Source organism: Camelina sativa, chromosome 6 (genome assembly GCF_030686135.1).
Source record: "Camelina sativa cultivar CO46 ecotype springtype chromosome 6, ASM3068613v1".
NCBI classification, from domain to species: Eukaryota; Viridiplantae; Streptophyta; class Magnoliopsida; order Brassicales; family Brassicaceae; genus Camelina; species Camelina sativa.
In genome coordinates, this window is record NC_141885.1 from 28,714,649 (window position 1) to 28,733,447 (window position 18,799).

The 18,799-nt window shown below is 40.8% G+C and overlaps 6 protein-coding genes across 15 annotated transcripts; 3 read left to right on the forward strand and 3 right to left on the reverse strand.

Annotated features, from left to right (window-relative positions):
• Positions 1 to 163: 163 nt before the first annotated feature.
• Positions 164 to 2,550, forward strand: LOC104774213 (protein RESISTANCE TO PHYTOPHTHORA 1, chloroplastic). Of its 4 annotated transcripts, none has more exons than XR_015560156.1 (5): positions 164 to 391; positions 601 to 811; positions 897 to 1,066; positions 1,167 to 1,281; positions 1,526 to 2,550. XR_015560156.1 is itself a non-coding variant. In XM_087455470.1 (4 exons), exons 1-4 carry the CDS (start codon positions 164 to 166, stop codon positions 1,191 to 1,193), a joined length of 636 nt encoding a protein of 211 aa, XP_087311596.1. In that variant the 3' UTR covers positions 1,194 to 1,423. The 4 variants fall into 4 exon arrangements, 1 of the variants encoding a protein (XP_087311596.1); XR_015560157.1 differs by having other exon boundaries at positions 1,530 to 2,550; XR_015560158.1 differs by having other exon boundaries at positions 1,638 to 2,550.
• LOC104774211 (uncharacterized) lies at positions 883 to 2,060 on the reverse strand. The gene has a single exon (XM_087455471.1). It carries the CDS (start codon positions 2,058 to 2,060, stop codon positions 1,563 to 1,565), a length of 498 nt encoding a protein of 165 aa, XP_087311597.1. The 3' UTR covers positions 883 to 1,562.
• Positions 1,316 to 5,110, reverse strand: LOC104783394 (RNA demethylase ALKBH10B-like). Of its 5 annotated transcripts, none has more exons than XR_015560154.1 (7): positions 4,528 to 5,026; positions 4,153 to 4,289; positions 3,737 to 3,867; positions 3,551 to 3,652; positions 3,351 to 3,460; positions 3,131 to 3,285; positions 1,316 to 3,048 (listed from the first exon to the last, which is right to left on the reverse strand). XR_015560154.1 is itself a non-coding variant. In XM_010508552.3 (7 exons), exons 1-7 carry the CDS (start codon positions 4,889 to 4,891, stop codon positions 2,655 to 2,657), a joined length of 1,380 nt encoding a protein of 459 aa, XP_010506854.1. In that variant the 5' UTR covers positions 4,892 to 5,110; the 3' UTR covers positions 2,488 to 2,654. The 5 variants fall into 5 exon arrangements, 4 of the variants coding, with proteins under 4 accessions (XP_010506854.1, XP_087311593.1, XP_087311595.1 ...); XM_010508552.3 differs by having other exon boundaries at positions 2,488 to 3,048; positions 3,750 to 3,867; positions 4,528 to 5,110; XM_087455467.1 differs by having other exon boundaries at positions 2,488 to 3,048; positions 3,750 to 3,867; positions 4,078 to 4,289; positions 4,528 to 5,039.
• A 2,492-nt stretch (positions 5,111 to 7,602) lies between these two features.
• On the reverse strand, positions 7,603 to 8,906 carry LOC104774176 (uncharacterized). The gene has a single exon (XM_010498840.3). It carries the CDS (start codon positions 8,283 to 8,285, stop codon positions 7,752 to 7,754), a length of 534 nt encoding a protein of 177 aa, XP_010497142.2. The 5' UTR covers positions 8,286 to 8,906; the 3' UTR covers positions 7,603 to 7,751.
• Positions 8,907 to 10,051: 1,145 nt separating this feature from the next.
• On the forward strand, positions 10,052 to 12,102 carry LOC104774789 (RNA exonuclease 4-like). Its single transcript, XM_087455475.1, has 7 exons — positions 10,052 to 10,195; positions 10,326 to 10,477; positions 10,565 to 10,710; positions 10,890 to 11,095; positions 11,177 to 11,365; positions 11,494 to 11,574; positions 11,673 to 12,102. The coding sequence occupies exons 1-7, from the start codon at positions 10,155 to 10,157 to the stop codon at positions 11,893 to 11,895; spliced, it is 1,038 nt and encodes a 345-aa protein (XP_087311601.1). The 5' UTR covers positions 10,052 to 10,154; the 3' UTR covers positions 11,896 to 12,102.
• LOC109124443 (mediator of RNA polymerase II transcription subunit 33B) lies at positions 12,071 to 18,767 on the forward strand. Of its 3 annotated transcripts, none has more exons than XM_087455472.1 (12): positions 12,071 to 12,628; positions 13,060 to 13,170; positions 13,406 to 13,750; positions 13,913 to 14,232; positions 14,339 to 14,430; positions 14,685 to 15,039; positions 15,144 to 15,354; positions 15,587 to 15,701; positions 15,817 to 15,978; positions 16,075 to 16,735; positions 16,954 to 17,160; positions 17,512 to 18,767. In XM_087455472.1, exons 1-12 carry the CDS (start codon positions 12,345 to 12,347, stop codon positions 18,636 to 18,638), a joined length of 3,990 nt encoding a protein of 1,329 aa, XP_087311598.1. In that variant the 5' UTR covers positions 12,071 to 12,344; the 3' UTR covers positions 18,639 to 18,767. The 3 variants fall into 3 exon arrangements, with proteins under 3 accessions (XP_087311598.1, XP_087311599.1, XP_087311600.1); XM_087455473.1 differs by having other exon boundaries at positions 12,153 to 12,628; positions 15,595 to 15,701; XM_087455474.1 differs by having other exon boundaries at positions 12,157 to 12,628; positions 15,592 to 15,701.
• Positions 18,768 to 18,799: the final 32 nt, after the last annotated feature.

Here is an 18,799-nt window from a genome sequence, read left to right on the forward strand (position 1 = left end):
ACGTGGGCTCGGTTCAATTGAGAGTTGGTTCAAAGTGGGTCAATAATACCGGGTTAGAGTGGACCGGTTCAATAAAGCCATCAAATCAAAAAAAGGGAGTCCCCCAAAGAAAGAAAGCAAGCCCAGCCAGCAGCTCCTTCCTTCCTTCCTTATCGCGTGCGTGATGATGATGAGTTGGTGTCTCTGCAGCACCACTCATGGCCATGGTGGGGTCTCTTCCATTGCTCTCGCTTATGGTCTTCGCCGTAGACCAAGAATATCATCGACTTTCCGGATCCGCGCCACTTCTGACGGAGTAGAATCCAAGGATGATGACGAACCTCTTCTTCCTGATAACCCGCCGGTCTCCTCCTCATCCTCTTCTTCTGCTCTCGGTAAAGACTTGAAAAAGGTCCGAATTTTCTAACTATTCCCTCCACCATGCTCTCAAATTTTCAGCTGAAAGAAACGGGGAGAGTTTTTTTTTTTTTTTGATTTTATCTTAACAAATCCCCAAATGCACAATGAATGATTGGTCCATCATTCATACTCAACAAAGCTTATGCCTTTTTTTTTTTCTTTTTTTTCTTTTTTTTTTGGTTTCAATTCATAATCAATCAGGTAGTGAACAAGACTGCTGCAACCTTTGCCCCGCGGGCTTCCACCGCCAGTAAAAACCCAGCTGTCCCTGGAACTACTCTCTATAAAGTTTTTGAGGTTCAAGCGTATGCATCTATGTTCGGTGGAGGGGTCCTTTCTTTCAACCTCCTCTTTCCCTCCAACGAACCTGATTTATGGAGGCTCATTGGGATGTGGTCCATTTGGATGTTCAGTAAGCTGCATCCTTCTCTCTCTCTAACTCTTCCTTTCCTTTTCTCTCTCTCTCTCTCTCTCTCTCTAATATTTATTCTTGGCAGCTATCCCTTCTCTTCGAGCACGAGACTGTCCAAGTAAAGAGAAAGAGGCTCTTAACTACCTCTTTCTCATCGTCCCCTTGCTCAATGTTGCTATACCCTTCTTTTACAAATCCTTTGCTCTTGTCTGGTCTGCTGATACTCTTGCCTTCTTTGCCATGTACGCCTGGAAGGTATTCCATTCCTCCTTCTGAATTTCGATTGCTTATCTTTGGGCCATTATTTCTGCTGCCTCACATTATTAGTTTTTTTTTGCCTCTTACTTACTTCCAGCTTGGATGGCTGGAAACAACAGAGTAGGGTGTACCTGTGTTGGGATTCTTTGTCTTCTCTTCCTTTGAATCATTCTTCATTTAGCTTCTCTGTCGAACGAAGCCTATCGTGTCAGGTACGTGGGTTTAAGGCAAACGAATGTGAACACATTTTTCGACAAGAATATATGAGCTTAGCTCTTAAGGAATATTTCTTGTAAATCATAGAATTCTGAGGTGAATTTTAGCTCAAAATACAAGTCTACTTTTTCTTATCAAGAATGCAGCTGCTAAATTTTAAAAGAAAATTAAAGAATTGATGAGTAAATCAAATAACTCTTTTGCATCCTATTGTCTGTTGGTTGGTTCTTCTTCAACAAGGAAGCGAGAGAGAAGGAGAGGCTCAACTTGTTTGGTTCTAGGCTAAGCCTTTTCTCATCTTCTCCAGTGTACTCTTGATAAAAGCATCTGATTTCTTATTTATATCATCTAGAAGGGGCCTCAGACGTCTATGCGGCTGTGGTGGTGGTTTCCCTGCTTCAGGCTGGTTGATTTGTTGCTTGGGGCTCGGCTCACCCAACATGCTCTTCTTCCCCTTCTCAAGTAACCTCTTCTTAGGGCCGTTACTACCATTAGCTAGTCTGATTATTGTCTCTTTCTCTGATTCTTGTATTGACGAGCCAGGGGAGTTGTTCTTGGATTTGCCGTTATCCTCCGAGTCTTCTATTTGCTTGAAATGAATAGTGATGTCAGTCCTTGATCCCTTCTTGATCAGTTTGTTCCTCTCAGGATTATCTTCATTCATCTCTTTCTCTCCCAATATCCCTAGTTTAGCCACTACAAATTTAAAAATGCGACGGCAAATGCCTAGAGGCCGCAGAGAGCTGCTGCTGTCATCATCCTCTCTTCTGTGCATTGTCTGTCAGGAAGAAGACTAGAGAACCAGAAAAGGATGTTCTTTTATCTCTAAGGGATTCTTGTCCCAGAGGAGTGGTTTTGGTGTATATGCGAAATATGTAGGACATGAAGAATTGAGTGGGATGTTGGATTTGCTTTGATTCTACGCTTGTGGGATGAGGAAAATTGAGCCAGTGAGAAGCTATGTGTTTCTGTCGTTTTATCCAATAGAAGAACAAAGAAGACAAACAGAATCTCTGAAAAGCAGTTGCAAGAGCAAATTCGGTTAGTTTCCTCTTTTCTTGATTGAAGCTGACGATCTTGGAATATTATGGCAAATGGGGCTGTGGGGGCATACTTCAAGATTTTAATGCAAATACAGTTTAAGGTTATGTGCACTACTTCTACTTCCGGGTGAATCATGTATCAACATTCAACAGTAGATGTAACGCAATACCCTAATCTTCAATCTATAAAATTTAGCAAATAAAATGTTAAGAAGAAAAAAAGGGGGAAAAACCAACCAAACTCTCTCAAGTATACAACCGAACCAACCAAAAGACTCGTCAAAATAGAAAAAGAAAGAGAGCTTCCGTGCGTGACACTTTCCAACTCAGCTCACTCCTATCTCGGGCGAAGAGGATTCACGATCTGCCACCGACTTCACTGCTGACAGGAGACGCAGCCTCTGGACACGCGGGGGGAGATGCTTGGCTGGTTTTCTTGACGATACAGGCGGTGTCCACGGCAAGAAGACTCCAGTGCCGCCGTCCAACCTCTTGGGAGCCGGAGCTAGCATCACCAGTGGAGCTCTGACCATGCCGCAGGCTGGAGGAGCTGGGGTGCCTGGTCGCCATAGGGAGACGGGGTTAGTGATGGGCCGCGGCTGGACCTTGCCGGAGTCTGGTTTGAGTTTGAAAAAGGTGATTGTGACTCTTTTGTTGGGCGAGGGACACATTACATGCCTAGCCATATCTGCGCTGTTACCCCTCATCACCAACAACGACCTGCGACATTCTTCTTTTGATTAGAAACAAAACTCGAATACAATCAACATGACAGTTGGGAAAAATGGAATGTTCCCATTACCCTTCCTTTAGTGGGAGAGTTAGTGAGCCCCTGAAGTTGCCATCGTTATCGACCCCGAGTCTGTGCCCAAACACCATGGTTGATTCAGATAAAACAAGAGTGGATATGGGTTGATCCACGTGAGGTGGTTTCTGGAATGGCTGAGAGTGCTCGTCCTGCAAACAAGCCCAAACCTTAGCTGGCATGATCAAGGGATCTGGAAATGGGAGTGTAATTTTACCTCGTCGAAGAAGTTGATCACACAGCCATTTGGTCGTTTGTATTCAGGAATCAGGCGCCATTGAAGAAGATGGTCGATCACACTTTGAACAAGGGTTGGGATAGGTTCCACTGCAAGCACGAGTAGGGAGTTGTCAGCAAAGATTATATATACACAGTGTTTTCGTAAACGGATGCCCCAAGACCTTTAATGTCTTTCACCTGAGTGTTCATATGTGGTGTTGCCGAAGATTGGAACCCCAAGCTGAAGAAGCTCTCTTTTGGTACCTTTGGTGTTCTTGTTGAACAGAACAAATGTCTCCCCTGCATTTTGGGATGAGAGAAACTTTGTAAGGTTGACGCAAAAAAACACGAATGAGCTAGAGGGTAAAATTAACGCAATATTACCAATAAAAATCACCTGAAAGTTGGTGATTACGACCAGCCTCTCGGAGCTGATTCATAGAATCAAGAAGCTTGGAGAGTTGAGTTCCAGTGAAGACATCTTCGTAGAGTTTGAGTCCTTTCACAACATTGGCCTGAGCAGGAGCAAACAACGCATGCTAATTAGTCATGGAAACAAAGAAGCAACTTCATCCATCAGGACGTACGAGACTACACTAGTAGTAACTAATGAGAGTAAACAAAATGATATGGGTAGAGAGAGCATTCTTTACTAATAATTAATTAGAAGAAAGTTTTTTTTCTAAAGCCCTGATAAATTTTGCGGTTACTAAAACAAATCAAACCTCAGAATGTATAAAATCAGGTCAGCTTTGGTATCAACTCTGCCTAAAGAGGATTGGGGAGGGGTTTGAACTTGCCGTATGTCCTCTAACATGTTCCTTGGCTGAAAAACGCTTAGACGACTGCTTGAGGAGTGAATCCCTTGATTCACAATCTTCCTCGTGCTTCCAACAAATTGAGATCGTTTCGTCCACGCGCTCTTCTTCCCGAGATCCTACGATAATTTACATTTTTTTTTTTTTTTAAGTAAAAAATTTAGAGAGTGAATGAAGGCCGTAACTAGTAGTAAACGAGAACAAAAAGAGAAAAATTACTAAAAGACATGACGACATCATCGACTTATGTTATGTTATGTGTATCCAATAATCATCAATCAATATGTCCATCCAACGTACGGTTTTTACCCTGTTTAGCTATTAGACAAAAGAGAATCACATTTGATGTTAAATTACCGGAATCAGTGATATCGCTGGAAGGAGAATCATCATCATCATGATGAATGGCTGCTGCTTTGCCATGAAAGCATTTCTTGTCCGTGGCTAATTGTAGCTCGAGGGTGACTTGAGAGATGGAATGGTAATTCTGCATCTGGAGCACTGGGATCCAGTTGAGCCTTCGGCGATGAAGCGCTGCCATCACAGCCTCGTACTCCGCCGATCCGCCGCATCCCTGCATAAGGTGTCCGCATAGTGCATCGATGATGGCGTTGGCCGCCGCAAACTCACCGCGAAACCACTTGATCATGACGTCTTTGGCGGCGGAATCAGATAATAGCACCGGAGGAGGCTGAACAGGAGACGCCGGCGTTTGAGCCATTATATTAATTATATTCCAACGAGGAGGAGGTTTTGGGTTTAAGGGGGGGTTGGTTGTTGCGTCGTCGCCTATTTTTTTTTTTTGGACTTTAAAAACTATATTGAAAATACATCAAAAAAAAATAAAAAAAATAACTGTTTGTAATCTTGCAAGTATGATGATGGTGTTTAAATATAGCCTTGGGGAAGGAGTCGACTCGATCGTAAATTCGTAATTAACAATTTAATGACTCTCTAAATTAAAACAATAAATAAATAAGATTTATGTAAAATAATTGGAAGGGAAGTGGGTCCCACAGGCGAACAAGTCACTCGAGTCCTGTGAAAGGTAACAACCGATTTTGTTCCGCGACTCATGACTCATGAGGCCCTCTCGCCTGCGGGAAAAGACAAATCCCCTTACGACGCCGTTCCAACCCACCTACCTACCTATTTTACCTGTTGTTGTATAAGTATTACAGTATTACGTTTTATAATCAGAATATATAATATGGTTTGGGGTTTAGAAGAATGCATATATGTTTGGTACGTGTATGACACTCATGATCTACAATTAACTCAAATTTTACGTACAAGTCTGCTCCACTTTTTATGTCCCGTTCTTCTACTTTTCACTGTTAGTTACTTCCTACATATCTAACGTACAGTTTGATGATGTCTAAGAACTATTAACATGATTTCTATACTACTGTATATAGTTAAGACTTTACTACTATAACCAGGAGCTGTTACCTGTACTGGCTCTTTCTTTTTCACGGTTTGCCGATTTCAACTCATAATGTCCGCGTTTGTTAGTTTTGAGATTGACGACTTGGTCGCTTTAGTCTAAAAATAGAAAATACCTTCAATTCGTTTTCCACGTGTGTGTGTGTGTGTGTATGTGTGTCTGTACGTGGAATATACAATAAACTTATGTATGAACCCAAAAGCACAATGTGTATGAACCCAAAAGCACAATGAATTAACACACAAAAAAAAATGTTTAGCTAGGGTATTGGTCTCTCTGTCACTGAGAGGTCATTGATTTGTTCGTAATTTTCGTGCTGGCCTTTTTCTAAGGTCATTGACGATAGCGAGTAAAACAGACAAATGAAATTACGTAAAGACGATATATATCTATATATTAATTAAATACATGAGAAGACGTAGGTAGACGTTATACAACTCACAGAAAGTAAATTACAAATGACCAACCATTATTGTCTTGATGACTCAGCTATCGTGCCACCGCCCAGAACTGTCCTCTCTCCTCGCTTACACAATGTCGACTTGCTATATCGAAACCAAATAATCCTCCTGGTATTTTAGTTGGTGTTTTTCTCTCTCTTTTTTTCTGATAGATACAACAAATTATAGTATAAATGGACATAAAATGCAGACAGACGTTATAGCAACCAGTCTTACAATACTCAGTCACCAATTCCCTTGGCCTAATAACATTTTTGTGTTTTCTTTCTGAACAAATAATGGGTACACAATTCGTATCCATATATGTCTGCATTTTATGTATGTGTTTGCAAATATTTGCATTTTAAACAACACCACACGTACAATGCTAAATTATAAAGTAGACGGGCGTCTTCGAGTTTTATTTTTTCAGACAATTGTGGTAACACCAGATTTAGTTGACATATGAATTTTATTATAATTAATTTGAATTTTAAGTAGCAGGATGGCCGATCATCAGATTCGTTGTATTGATATTGTTATTAATTTAGGGTTTACGATTAAGTAATTAAATTGTTTATAGAAAGAGTAGCACCTAGCTACTATGCATCTGGGGTCAAACTTGACTCTTGATCGTCGAAAAGGGACTTTATCTGCGTTTATTATTATTAACAACAACAAATTATATACAGTCTCTTTTACAAAAAGAAAAAAATAGAAAAATAAACCATTTGGAAAATAATACTATAGATTTTCGAATTTGACGATGCAGTGTACAAGCTACATTAATGTTCTTAGATATTTAATTTCCAAATACAACACAAAGCACAACCCGTATCCATATCTAAGAAAACTATGAGATAGGAACAAATATATACTAGTATATTCAACGAAACCGAATAAGTTAACCATTAAATTTACAAATTAAAAGTAGTCTTTTACAAAAATAAAATAAAATGAAAGTAGTCGTAGACCGGAATATGAACAAAATAGGCTGTACGTAAGTAATGTTTTACAGACAGTATGTTTTTTTGAGGATTAAGGATGATATCCGTCCGAGATCAAAAATTAATTGGAAATCTCGTGTTAAGAGGCAAAGGGTATGAGTAAAATAAGAAAACGAAATCTCAGATGAATATACTGTATCTGCCCTTCTTTTAAAAAAAATAATATATATTTTTCTGGTTGGCATTAAATGAAAAGCAGTTATCGTTTGAAAACGAATATTCAGTACAGGTCAGTCATGTTACTTACGTTACGATCCAACGACAAAAAACCTTCTTACCAGCACATCCAGAGCCGATCAGGGGTCTCTTTATTTTTTATATAACGTACTTAACGATCGTGCTTCGTGCATGTCATTTCGTTATTACGAAAGCTTTGTCATTCATTATTTAGTCAATTATCTGAAGTTATTATCAAAGTATATGACGGCCCATCAGAGCCCATATGATATTTGTATATCATTATTTTATTATTAGAACGAAACGAAACCAACCCACTCACTACCAGACTGACTGGTAGTAAATTAATTTAAGAGCAAAATGATCAACATTATTACTATTAACGCAACAAAATCCATGTCCGTACTTATTAATACAATAGAATCTTTTACGAGTATCAAACCAAAATCATTCAGACAAATTAAGGCCAGGATTTGTTCAAAAATCATCATCAGTTGTCAACATGTCATATCACTTGAAATAAGTATCGTTAGTTGGGTTGTTAGCACGAGCAATGGTGGAAGAGGACATGAGCTTCATCTTCGCCTTCTTTATGTACTCAGAGAACTGATCTGATGATGATGATCTCCCACTGCTACGGCCACCTACGTGAGAGTTATGGACGTGGTGATGCTCACGTGTCTGATCTGTTTCACTTGTCTCCCACGCATCGTCATCGTGATTCGTCGTCATTGCCCTGATCTTCAGCTTCGCTTTCTTTATATAATCGGTGAACCTCTCGTCCGTTTTGATAGTCGTCTCCACTCGAGCGATCACCGTCTTCTTCGGTTCCATCTTTGTAATGATGGGTTTGGCTGCCGCCGCCTGAGTCGACGATGTCTCTGCAAATTTGACGCAAACGGCCTCTGCTGGGTGGCTTGTTGAAGGTTTGGTGGAGATGCGGCGAACAGTTCGGACAGGACTCGTCACTGCTCTGAAGATCTTCTCACAAATTCTGTTTTCTTGCTTCTTCTTGCTACTACTGTTCTGTGAGTTCTTTGCCATCTCAAGAGAGCTTGGGAAATACTGGAGTCGATGGAGTGATATGTGCAGGGAAGATGGTGACCGTTAACGAGCTTTTTATAATGAAAAATCTATGCTTTTGATTTATTTAATATTGTTTGTTAATTGCAGAATAACGTGTTCCAACATTCAACGAGAGAAGAAATTAAGGGAGAAGAAACTGTTGAAAGGTGGAAACTTTTACAAGTTTTTCAAAAAAGGAAGAGTGATGCATGTTAGAAAGGGATCGGATTCTGATTCCACTCTGTGTTTCTTTCTTCTTCATTGTTTTATTTTTTTTTTGGATTTTTCCTGTCAATATTTGAGAATCAGCAGCTGTCAGGACTCGGGGAGAGATTATATCTATTAGTCCTAACGCACCGATCTTCCAATTACAAGCACTAACGTACATGTTATTAAAATTACACCGTAGATTCTCAAAATTAGGTCCCTTTCCAATTTATTTAGCTTTTGCTAACTTATACTGATTATTTGGTATGCTTTTCTGATGATTATTCTTTCCCTTCGATTAGCATGAATTGTTTTATACTCTATGGTTTCGCCTTTTCTCTAAGAGATAGATAATCTACATATTATTTCAACCTAATATTATTAATCACACGCTTTCAAGAGGAATTGTATTTAATCTTGGATTTCTTTTTGCGACATAAAAGGTTGAAATGATTTATCATGTTAGTTAGTCCTGGGCGAACGGTTGGATCCGAACAAACCGAACCCATAAACTAATTTTGGTTCTCGATACCGAGTACAGATAGCAACTGCCAGCTGCAACTGATCGACGAAATTGATTTGCAAATCCAAATGTCGGGTCGGATCAGTAATCGGAAACCGATTGATTTTACCTAAATCGAGATTTGTGGACTCTCTATATAAGGTTAATCTAATAATCTAGTTTAATTTGTTTTTTTTTTTTTTTTTTTTTTGTCTTTGCGCCTCTGCCTCTTGTGAAAGCGAGCAAAGTTCTCTTTTTAGTATACGTTTTCCTGAAATTTGGTGAGGTATGGTGAATAAGGGGGAGGCCAAAAGATAGATTCCTTCGATTTTTATGAATTAAGAATGACTAAATAAGGACATTGCAACTCCCTTTTCCACTATTGTATATCTTCTTGTTATAATTATTTCTGTTTAGCTTCAGTTACTTTCGACTAGTCGCTAAACCCACTTGATTAATGACTAATCCCTAAAAAAATAAGTCATTTAAGTATTATATGTCTTGTCCGATTAACTCCGACTTAATCTTATATATCTGATTATTTTAGATTTCTAAGTATAAAAGTATGCTTTTGTTGATTAGACATTTAGATCGGGAGTTTGTGATGTTTTACAATAATTTATGTTCCAAATTTTAATAAAATCATATTTTTTTATCTTAAAAAACATATCTTCATGTGTTTTTCTTGCAATTTTGAAACAATACTATAGATTTATATTTTATTTGGTGTTTTTTAATACTAAATATTTTTTGTTTTATTGTTAACACTAGTTCATAATTAGTTCTTTTAGTTTCTGATTTTCTCAGTAGGTGATAAACCTACTCCAAACATCAGATTAGGGCCTAAAATGTTTAAAAAAATGGTAGAGATGGTCATGCAGGTTTTATTAATCTCTTAATTTTTTTTTTTTTTAAAAAACTGAGGGGGCTTAACTGTTACTTTCAAAAGTTTAAGGAGGATTTGAGGAGTACGATTTCTGTAATTAATTTTAGAGAAGGGGTGGTGTTGCAATTATAAAGAAAGATAGGAAGTAGCTATAAAAAGTAAAAAAAAAAATCCCCAGGAAACTCGAACCCTTCTTCTCCGGTGACAACACTAAACCCCAGGCGGTGACGTTTCGACTCGTTTTTGATTTTCCATGGACTCTCAGTTTATTTCTTCCGGAGATCCCAGAATAAGGTTCACCTCTCTAATCTCCAGTTTTTTTTCTCTTTTATTCTGGGCACTCGAATCACTTTGGCTTCGCAAATTCACTTTTAGGGTTGTGTAATTCGAGTTGAATTTTGTTTTTGTTTGGTGGCACTGGCAGGCACAGATGCGTTGCTTGCTACAAGATGTTCAATAGACGCGAACACCTCGTCGAGCACATGAAGGTTTCGTACCATTCAGTTCATCAGCCTCGGTGTGGGGTTTGCCTGAAGCACTGTAAATCCTTCGAATCTGTTCGGGAACACCTTAACGGTAATAGACAGATATATGATTGTTTCCATTCCACATACAACATTGCTATGGATTTGTTTTGATTCCATCACTATTTTTGTATTTCAGTTCCGGACCATCTTTTCAAAGGAAACTGCAAAACCATTTTCTCTGAACGAGGCTGTAGTCTTTGTCTTCAAGTCTTTGAGGAGGCCGCTGCTCTTGCTGAGCATATAAACAAGTGTCACCTCTCTCCACCTCCTCCTCCTCCTCCTGTAAGTCTTTGTAACTAGGATCAGAATCAGAGACTCACTTACTAGCTGTTGGGAATTCTGTGTCAAATTGGATAAATGTGAACAACCTGAGTGTATTCTTTTCTGATTATTGAAATACTAGCACTAGCAGTTTCCCTGTCGCCATCCTAGAGTTGATTAGTGCTTTATATTCACGTCAGGCAACATCTACCCAACGGAATCAGGTTAATCCTTCTAGGCCTCATGGTGCTTCACGTCTCAAGGCAGTGTCAATTGACTGTGAAATGGTAGGTAGTGGTATTGACGGGTCTACTGATCAGTGCGCTTCTGTTTGCCTGGTTGACGAAGACGAGAATGTGATCCTCTCCACTCACGTCAAACCACTAAACCCTGTCACCGATTACAGGTTCTTCTTGTGGACGTTTGTGCTTGTTTTGGTTTTCTAATTCTTCGTTATTTATTAATCTCTCACCCGCCTGATGTTCAGGCACGAGGTAACTGGATTGACCCCGGCAGATTTGAAGGACGGTATGTCTCTTCAGGATGTGCGAGAAAAAGTTTTGGCCATCTTGTGCGGTGGACATAATGATGGCGCTGGGAAGCTTCTTCTTGTTGGTCATGAGCTTAAGCATGATATGAGTTGCTTGAATCTCCAATACCCTAGCCATTTGTTGAGGTAACTGCTCCGTTTTTTTTTGTGAGTCACCTCTGGCAGAGGGTTAGTTGTACTCTGCTTGTTGTTGCCTTTGCTTGAAATCTCTCTTGCCAGCCTCTCGCTAATATACTTGCTATGCTTCACCTCAGAGACACAGCCAAATATGTGCCGTTGATGAAGACAAATCTTGTAAGCCAATCGCTCAGGTACCTCACAAAGTCATATCTCGGGTAAGTTAATCCTTGGGCTATATTTCTTGACACTGGGTACTGCAAAACTTTGGAAAACATACATGGGATAGGAACCTGGTTTGGTTTGTATGTTGCAGATACAAGATCCAATGCGGGAAGCACGAGCCTTATGAGGACTGTGTATCTGCGATGAGACTGTACAAGAGAATGCGGGATCAAGAGCATGGGTTAAGTGAAGAAGGGAATGGTCTGAACTCGTGGAAACAGAGCGATCTAGAGAAGATGAAGCCGGAAGAGCTGTACAAAAACTCCAAGTCAGAGTACTGGTGCTGGTGCCTTGACAGACTCAGCAATCCATGAAATGAAATCCCCCCCGCTTATGTCTTAAAAGAAAGCTCCTCCTCCTCCCTTAAGTCTCTTTTTGTTTGATGGGTGGATGAAGATGACTTTGTTAAGGGCTTTCCGGTTTGTTTTTGGAATTATTTGATTAGGCTTCTTCTTCAAAGATAACTCTCCTCCTTCAGAAGAAACTCGTATAAAAATTGCTAGTATATTCTCTTATTCAAATAGTGCTACTAGTCTACTACTAAGTATAATTATATTCACTCCAAAACAAAAGCTATACTTTCCAAAATTTCTCTAGAAGGAAAAAATCGTGTGAGAGGACCAAAAAAAAAAAGTAATTGGCGATAGAATTATAAAAAAAAAAAAAAAAAAAAAAAAGTCTGTGAGAGAAGAAGACGAAGAAGAAGAAGACGGTCAATTTGTTCGAGTCCCAAACACTTTGATTCTCCCCGAGACGGCGTCCAATGGCCGTGGCTCCGTCGGATTTTCAACCGACTCTCTGGCACTCGGTTACGTCTCTTATTAGGTCGGCGCAGGAGAAGAACGTCGATCCTCTTCACTGGGCTCTTCAGCTTCGCTTGACCCTCACCTCTTCTGGAATCTCCCTTCCCTCTCCGGACCTCGCTCAACTCCTTGTCTCCCACATCTTCTGGGAAAATCACACTCCTCTATCATGGAAGCTTCTCGAAAAAGCTATATCCGTCAATCTTGTCCCTCCCCTACTTGTCCTCGCCCTTCTCTACCCAAGGTAACTCTCCCTTTCTATGTCCAGCTCTCGTACAGCTTTCCTTTCGAGCTGGATTCATCTCTTTTTCTTCTTCCTATTAGATCACTCACTCTTAGTCTTGGGATTATCAACCTGGCTACTAATTTCTCTTAATAATGGTCTATACTTTAAGAAGTTGATACTTGGATAGTCTTTAGGTTTGGCTCTGGAACCAGTTATATGGAATTTCCTATACTTGGTTAATAATAATGCTCGCTCGAAATCTCCGGGTTACTACTAAATTCATTATGCTGCTTCTTGAAACATTTCCTTCAAACGGGGATGTCTGTAATATCTCTTTTTCTTTTGTTATCACACACCTTTGACCAGAGTAGGCTCATTTAGGACACTACAGTCTTATCATCTTACTGTTTCTGATCTACTCTTGTAATTCTTATGGCTGGTAATTCTAGGGTAATCTCGAATAGAAAGCTTCACCCCGCAGCCTATAGGCTCTATATGGAACTTCTCAAGAGACATGCATTCTCATTCATGCCTCTAATCAGAGGACCAGGATATCACAAGTGAGTTCCTTATCTCAGTTAATGGTGTTTTGTCGATATGGTGTGTATAACCAGGCTTTAGTTTCGAGTTCAAGAGTATGTGTAAATACTTTTTAGATCTTCTTTTTGGCGGTGCACTGGTTTTTAATGCACTGGATTTTATAGGAGTAATCATAGAGCTCATATTTCTTTGATTAGCTCTCCTTCTTCTTAGGTTTTAAAATGCATACCAATGTGAAAGTTTACAAATGAACAGGACAATGAATTCCATCGATGATATCCTCCATCTTTCTGAAACCTTTGGTATCCAAGATCAAGAACCGGGAAGTATTCTCCTTGCATTTGTCTTCTCTATTGTCTGGCAGCTAGTTGATGCATCCCTAGACGAGGAAGGGCTTTTAGAACTGACATCTACTAAGAGGTCTAAATGGCCTAGCAGGCCACACGACATGGAAATAGATGGGCTGGAAAATCCTGTCAAGAGAAATGAGAACCATGATGCACTAGAGAAAGCAAACACTGAAATGGCTATCGAGCTAATCCAAGAATTTTTGCAGAATAAAGTAACATCAAGGATTCTTCACTTGGCAAGTCAAAACATGTAAGACCTTTTTTAACTAGCACCCCTCTCTGTTTGTTGTCTGATTTGTATCAGTGTGGACAATGCCGGCCTCATGAGCTTGATTTCTTGCAAATGAATGAAAATGTACCAACGTCTTCAGATGTTTCTCAACCAATCCCTCTAAGTTTCCTTTCTCTTCAGGCCAACACACTGGGAGGATTTCAGTCAGCGCTTTGGAGTGCTGGCAACCAAATCATTGACAGTGAGGAATTCAAAACATATAAATCCAGAAGCCCTTACACAGCTGGCATATCATACACGTAAATTTCTTGAAAGGGAGAGCAAGACCATCCCTCGAGGAGAGTTTCATGCGATTGTCTCCTCTGGCTCTAAGTTAGCATTGACTAGTCAGCATCATGGGACTAGTGAGTCTGCACTTTGGCTGCCCATTGATCTTTTCTTCGAAGACATAATGGATGGGACACAAACTGCAGCAGCCAGCGCTGTTGAAAATCTAACCGGTGCTAGTAGATTTATCTCCATTGTCGTTCTTGCATATCTCTTCTCCTCGAATATCTGCATACTTATTGTTATGGGTTTTATTTGAACATAAGCGAATATTTGCAGGTCTTGTAAAAGCATTGCAGGCAGCTAACAGTACAACATGGCATGATGCCTTTCTAGCTCTATGGTTAGCAGCCTTACGCCTTGTGCAAAGGGTAGGAATCTATTCTGACACTACTAAGCTATTAGCATGAGGGTTGTTTTTTCTGATCTTTCTGCTTTTAGGAGAATCTATGTCTGCGTTATTGCTTTTTCATGCATATGATGGAAACATTATCTGAACTAAGTAATAACATGTGTAAGGCACCAACTTCTGTTGCACATATGCATGATTTTTAATCAGAAGCTTATATAATGAGAATGTGTCTTATGAAGTTTTAAATTGACGAATTTATGTTGTAATTTGAAGGAAAGAGACCCAATCGAGGGTCCCGTGCCTCGCACCGACACGTTTCTTTGCGTATTACTATCCGTCACTCCACTTGCAGTTGCCAATATTATTGACGAAGAAGAAAGCCAATGGATTGATCAAAGCTCATCTAGCCCACACAACCAGTGGAAAGAGAAAAAAGGAAAATGCCGACAAGGATTAATCAATAGCTTACAACAACTTGGTGATTATGAAAGTTTGCTGACACCACCACGTTCCGTTCAGTCTGGTGCCAATCAAGCTGTTGCTAAAGCGGTTATGTTCATTTCCGGCAATACAAATGGTCATGAATCCCATGAAAATACAAGCATGAGCGAATCTCCATGTGGTTGCTGTAAGTAAATTTGCCATCTACTTTTTGCTCTCCCAATATTAAACTGCGCCAGAATTCTGGTTTGTATATCTGTGGTTTGGTAATTGTGATATGTGTTGGCACAGCTGGTAACATGCGACATCTTATAGTGGAAGCTTGTATCTCCAGAAATCTGTTGGACACATCCGCATATCTCTGGCCAGGCTTTGTAACTGAGGGAACCAATCAAGTTCCTCAAGGTATTGCCGGGAATATTTCTGGTTGGTCTCTAGTTATGAACGGTTCTCCTCTAACACCGTCATTGACAAATTCACTAATCGCAACTCCAGCTTCTAGGTATGTTTAATCTAAATCGATCTTTGTTTATGTTTCTCTTTAGGTCATTAGTTAAAAGGGGCATTAGTAGGAAAAAGACCATATATCTAGTTTGCATGTATTAATACCAATTTCATTAACTAAAAGCCTGTTTATAATTGAGTATTGTCTGTTTCCAAGACTATGTAAGTGGAGTTTTTTAGACCTTCTCAGCTTTAAGGCAACTGAATTAAACTCATTAATATGATGGAAGCTTAGCAGAGATCGAAAAGATGTACGAGGTTGCAACTACTGGTTCAGAAGATGAGAAGCTAGCTGCGGCTTCTATTCTCTGTGGAGCATCTCTATTTCGTGGTTGGAGCATACAAGTATGTGTGGTGATCTTCATTCGAGAAAGTTTTATTGCTCCCATTGCTCCGCTTAGATCTTCTTTCTGCGGCCTCCTCATCTTATATATCTAACCCCATCTCTGATTAATACCAGGAGCATGTCATTATCTTCATTGTAACTTTACTCTCGCCTCCGGCTCCAACTGATCTTTCTGGGAGTTATAGCCATCTAATCAGTTCTGCGCCGTTTCTTAATGTTCTTCTTGTTGGGATATCACCCATAGATTGTGTTCAGATTTTCTCATTGCACGGTGTGGTAGGTTTTTTTTTGTTCCTCTTCAACTTATGTTATTTGGCAATAAACAAAGAATGTGCTATTTTCAATGGGTAGTATTTATACTTATTTTGTCAGGTCCCATTGCTTGCTGGTGCCTTGATGCCTATATGTGAAGCATTTGGCTCCGGTATTCCGAACATTACATGGACTCTCCCAACTGGCGAAGTAATCTCCTCTCATGCTGTTTTCTCCACTGCATTTACGCTTCTTCTAAGGTTATGGAGATTTGATCACCCACCACTAGATTACGTCTTGGGAGATGTTCCGCCGGTGGGTCCTCAACCAAGCCCTGAGTATCTCTTGTTAGTGAGAAATTGCCGACTGGAATGTTTTGGAAAGTCCCCAAAGGATCGCATGGCACGTCGAAGATTTTCGAAAGTGATAGATATCTCTGTCGATCCCATCTTCATGGATTCATTCCCCAGACTGAAACAGTGGTATCGGCAGCATCAAGAATGTATGGCTTCAATTCTCTCTGAACTAAAGACAGGAAGCCCAGTGCATCACATTGTTGATTCCCTCCTTAGCATGATGTTCAAGAAGGCAAATAAGGGTGGTAGTCAATCACTAACTCCATCTTCAGGGAGCAGTAGTTTATCTACTTCCGGGGTGGACGACTCTTCTGATCAACTCAAGTTACCTGCATGGGATATCTTGGAAGCGGCCCCGTTTGTGCTTGATGCTACTCTTACTGCCTGTGCTCATGGATCACTTTCTCCTCGGGAACTAGCAACAGGTTTGTCTATTTTCCTGTAAATATAGAGATTGAAACCTCTTAATGAAATCAATTTGGACAAGGGGATACTTTTCTACATCTGACAATTACCAGACTCACCACATTATACGCTATTTTTGTGTGACTGTCTAGGTGCATCATAATTCACAAACGCTGCTCCGAAGGCAGCTAATAGTGGGGTAGGCGTGATCTAAAATCTGCCCCTTCATTTGTTTCAGGTCTAAAAATCTTGGCTGATTTTCTGCCAGCAACACTAGGAACCATGGTTAGCTACTTTTCCTCGGAAGTAACACGAGGTCTGTGGAAGCCCGTTTCTATGAATGGAACTGACTGGCCTAGTCCTGCAGCAAATTTAGCAAGTGTTGAGCAACAGATAGAGAAGATCTTAGCAGCTACTGGCGTTGACGTCCCAAGGCTTCCAGCAGGTAATGCTTTTCTTCTCTCGCAGGACAATAGATATACTCAGGTTTTAGGGGTCTTGTACATGAAAAGTTAGAACCTTAGATGCAGTCGATGTCCCTAGGGGGGGGGGGGTCTTGCTTAGATGCATTCATGGCAGTCCTGGACAACATATCTGTGGGGGGTCTTGGTTAGATGCAGTTAAGGCAGTCCCGGACAACATGTCCCTGGGGGTCTTGCTTAGTAGACCTGTAAACAATTGTCATATCTGTAAAACTCCAACTGCAGAGAAAGCTTGAAAAGAATATGCTGGAACAAATGAATACAATGATTACACTGGAAAATCTCTCATCCCTTAAACATGTATGTATTTGCAGATGGAATCTCTGCGGCTACACTTCCCTTGCCTCTCGCTGCACTAGTCAGCCTCACTATAACCTACAAGCTCGATAAAGCAACAGAGCGCTTCCTTGTACTAGTGGGACCTGCCTTGGACTCCCTTGCTGCCGCTTGCCCCTGGCCCTGCATGCCGATTGTGACCTCGCTGTGGACTCAGAAAGTGAAGCGCTGGAGTGACTTTCTTATCTTCTCAGCCTCCAGGACTGTATTCCACCACAACAGCGATGCTGTTATTCAGCTCCTCAGAAGCTGCTTCACTTGCACTCTTGGTCTGACACCTACCTCCCAACTCTGCAGTTATGGGGGAGTGGGCGCACTCCTTGGCCATGGTTTCGGGTCTCGCTACTCTGGTGGAATCTCCACAGCTGCCCCAGGAATCTTGTACATAAAAGTGCACCGGTCAATCAGAGATGTCATGTTCCTGACAGAAGAAATCCTCTCGCTTCTGATGTTCTCTGTTAAGAGCATTGCCACCAGGGAGCTACCAGCTGGGCAAGCAGAAAAACTGAAGAAAACGAAAGATGGGTCAAGGTATGGGATTGGGCAGGTTTCACTTTCTCTGGCAATGACACGTGTCAAGCTGGCAGCTTCACTGGGAGCTTCTCTTGTGTGGATCTCCGGTGGCCTAAACCTGGTTCAGGCTCTGATCAAGGAGACATTACCATCTTGGTTCATCTCGGTTCACGGAGAAGAAGACGATTTGGGAGGAATGGTCCCGATGCTAAGAGGTTATGCGTTGGCTTACTTTGCAATCCTGAGCAGTGCATTTGCTTGGGGAGTGGACTCCTCATCTCCTGCCTCAAAACGCCGGCCAAGGGTTCTGTGGCTGCATTTGGAGTTTTTGGTGAGTGCATTGGAAGGGAAGATATCACTGGGCTGTGATTGGGCCACATGGCAAGCTTACGTGACCGGTTTTGTGAGCCTGATGGTGCAATGCACGCCGGCTTGGGTGCTAGAGGTGGATGTTGAAGTAATTAAGAGGCTAAGCAAAAGTCTGAGGCAGTGGAACGAGCAAGACTTGGCTCTTGCTCTACTATGCGCGGGCGGCCTTGGGACAATGGGTGCAGCGACTGAACTCATCGTGGAGACTTGCCATCTACTTTAGCTTTACGTCTTTCAACTTTCTTTTCTCGGACTAATATCTAAACTGTGGTTGGTGATCACTTATATTCCTCAGATTAGCTTTGTCTATGTATTATTATGTATTTATAATTTAGAGTAACATTAATTCACAGACAACGGCTTTAACCGGAACAACTAAAGTGA

What these genes read in the sequence shown, in the direction of transcription:
- LOC104774211 (XM_087455471.1), bottom strand. Translation starts at nt 2,060, where the DNA reads ATGCACAGAAGAGAGGATGATGACAGCAGCAGCTCTCTGCGGCCTCTA.
- LOC104774789 (XM_087455475.1), top strand. Translation starts at nt 10,155, where the DNA reads ATGGACTCTCAGTTTATTTCTTCCGGAGATCCCAGAATAAG. An exon ending in TGTTCGGGAACACCTTAACG is followed by an intron (nt 10,478 to 10,564) that starts GTAATAGACAGA and finishes TTTGTATTTCAG; the next exon opens with TTCCGGACCATCTTTTCAAA. An exon ending in CACCTCCTCCTCCTCCTCCT is followed by an intron (nt 10,711 to 10,889) that starts GTAAGTCTTTGT and finishes TATTCACGTCAG; the next exon opens with GCAACATCTACCCAACGGAA.
- LOC104783394 (XM_010508552.3), bottom strand. Translation starts at nt 4,891, where the DNA reads ATGGCTCAAACGCCGGCGTCTCCTGTTCAGCCTCCTCCGGTGCTATTA. An exon ending in AACATGTTAGAGGACATACG is followed by an intron (nt 3,868 to 4,152) that starts GCAAGTTCAAAC and finishes GCTCCTGCTCAG; the next exon opens with GCCAATGTTGTGAAAGGACT. An exon ending in CACCACATATGAACACTCAG is followed by an intron (nt 3,461 to 3,550) that starts GTGAAAGACATT and finishes TCGTGCTTGCAG; the next exon opens with TGGAACCTATCCCAACCCTT.
- LOC104774176 (XM_010498840.3), bottom strand. Translation starts at nt 8,285, where the DNA reads ATGGCAAAGAACTCACAGAACAGTAGTAGCAAGAAGAAGCAAGAAAAC.
- LOC109124443 (XM_087455472.1), top strand. Translation starts at nt 12,345, where the DNA reads ATGGCCGTGGCTCCGTCGGATTTTCAACCGACTCTCTGGCACTCGGTT. An exon ending in CACTTGGCAAGTCAAAACAT is followed by an intron (nt 13,751 to 13,912) that starts GTAAGACCTTTT and finishes CTTTCTCTTCAG; the next exon opens with GCCAACACACTGGGAGGATT. An exon ending in TTTTCTCATTGCACGGTGTG is followed by an intron (nt 15,979 to 16,074) that starts GTAGGTTTTTTT and finishes TTATTTTGTCAG; the next exon opens with GTCCCATTGCTTGCTGGTGC.
- LOC104774213 (XM_087455470.1), top strand. Translation starts at nt 164, where the DNA reads ATGATGATGAGTTGGTGTCTCTGCAGCACCACTCATGGCCATGGTGGG. An exon ending in TCGGTAAAGACTTGAAAAAG is followed by an intron (nt 392 to 600) that starts GTCCGAATTTTC and finishes ATAATCAATCAG; the next exon opens with GTAGTGAACAAGACTGCTGC. An exon ending in GTGGTCCATTTGGATGTTCA is followed by an intron (nt 812 to 896) that starts GTAAGCTGCATC and finishes TATTCTTGGCAG; the next exon opens with CTATCCCTTCTCTTCGAGCA.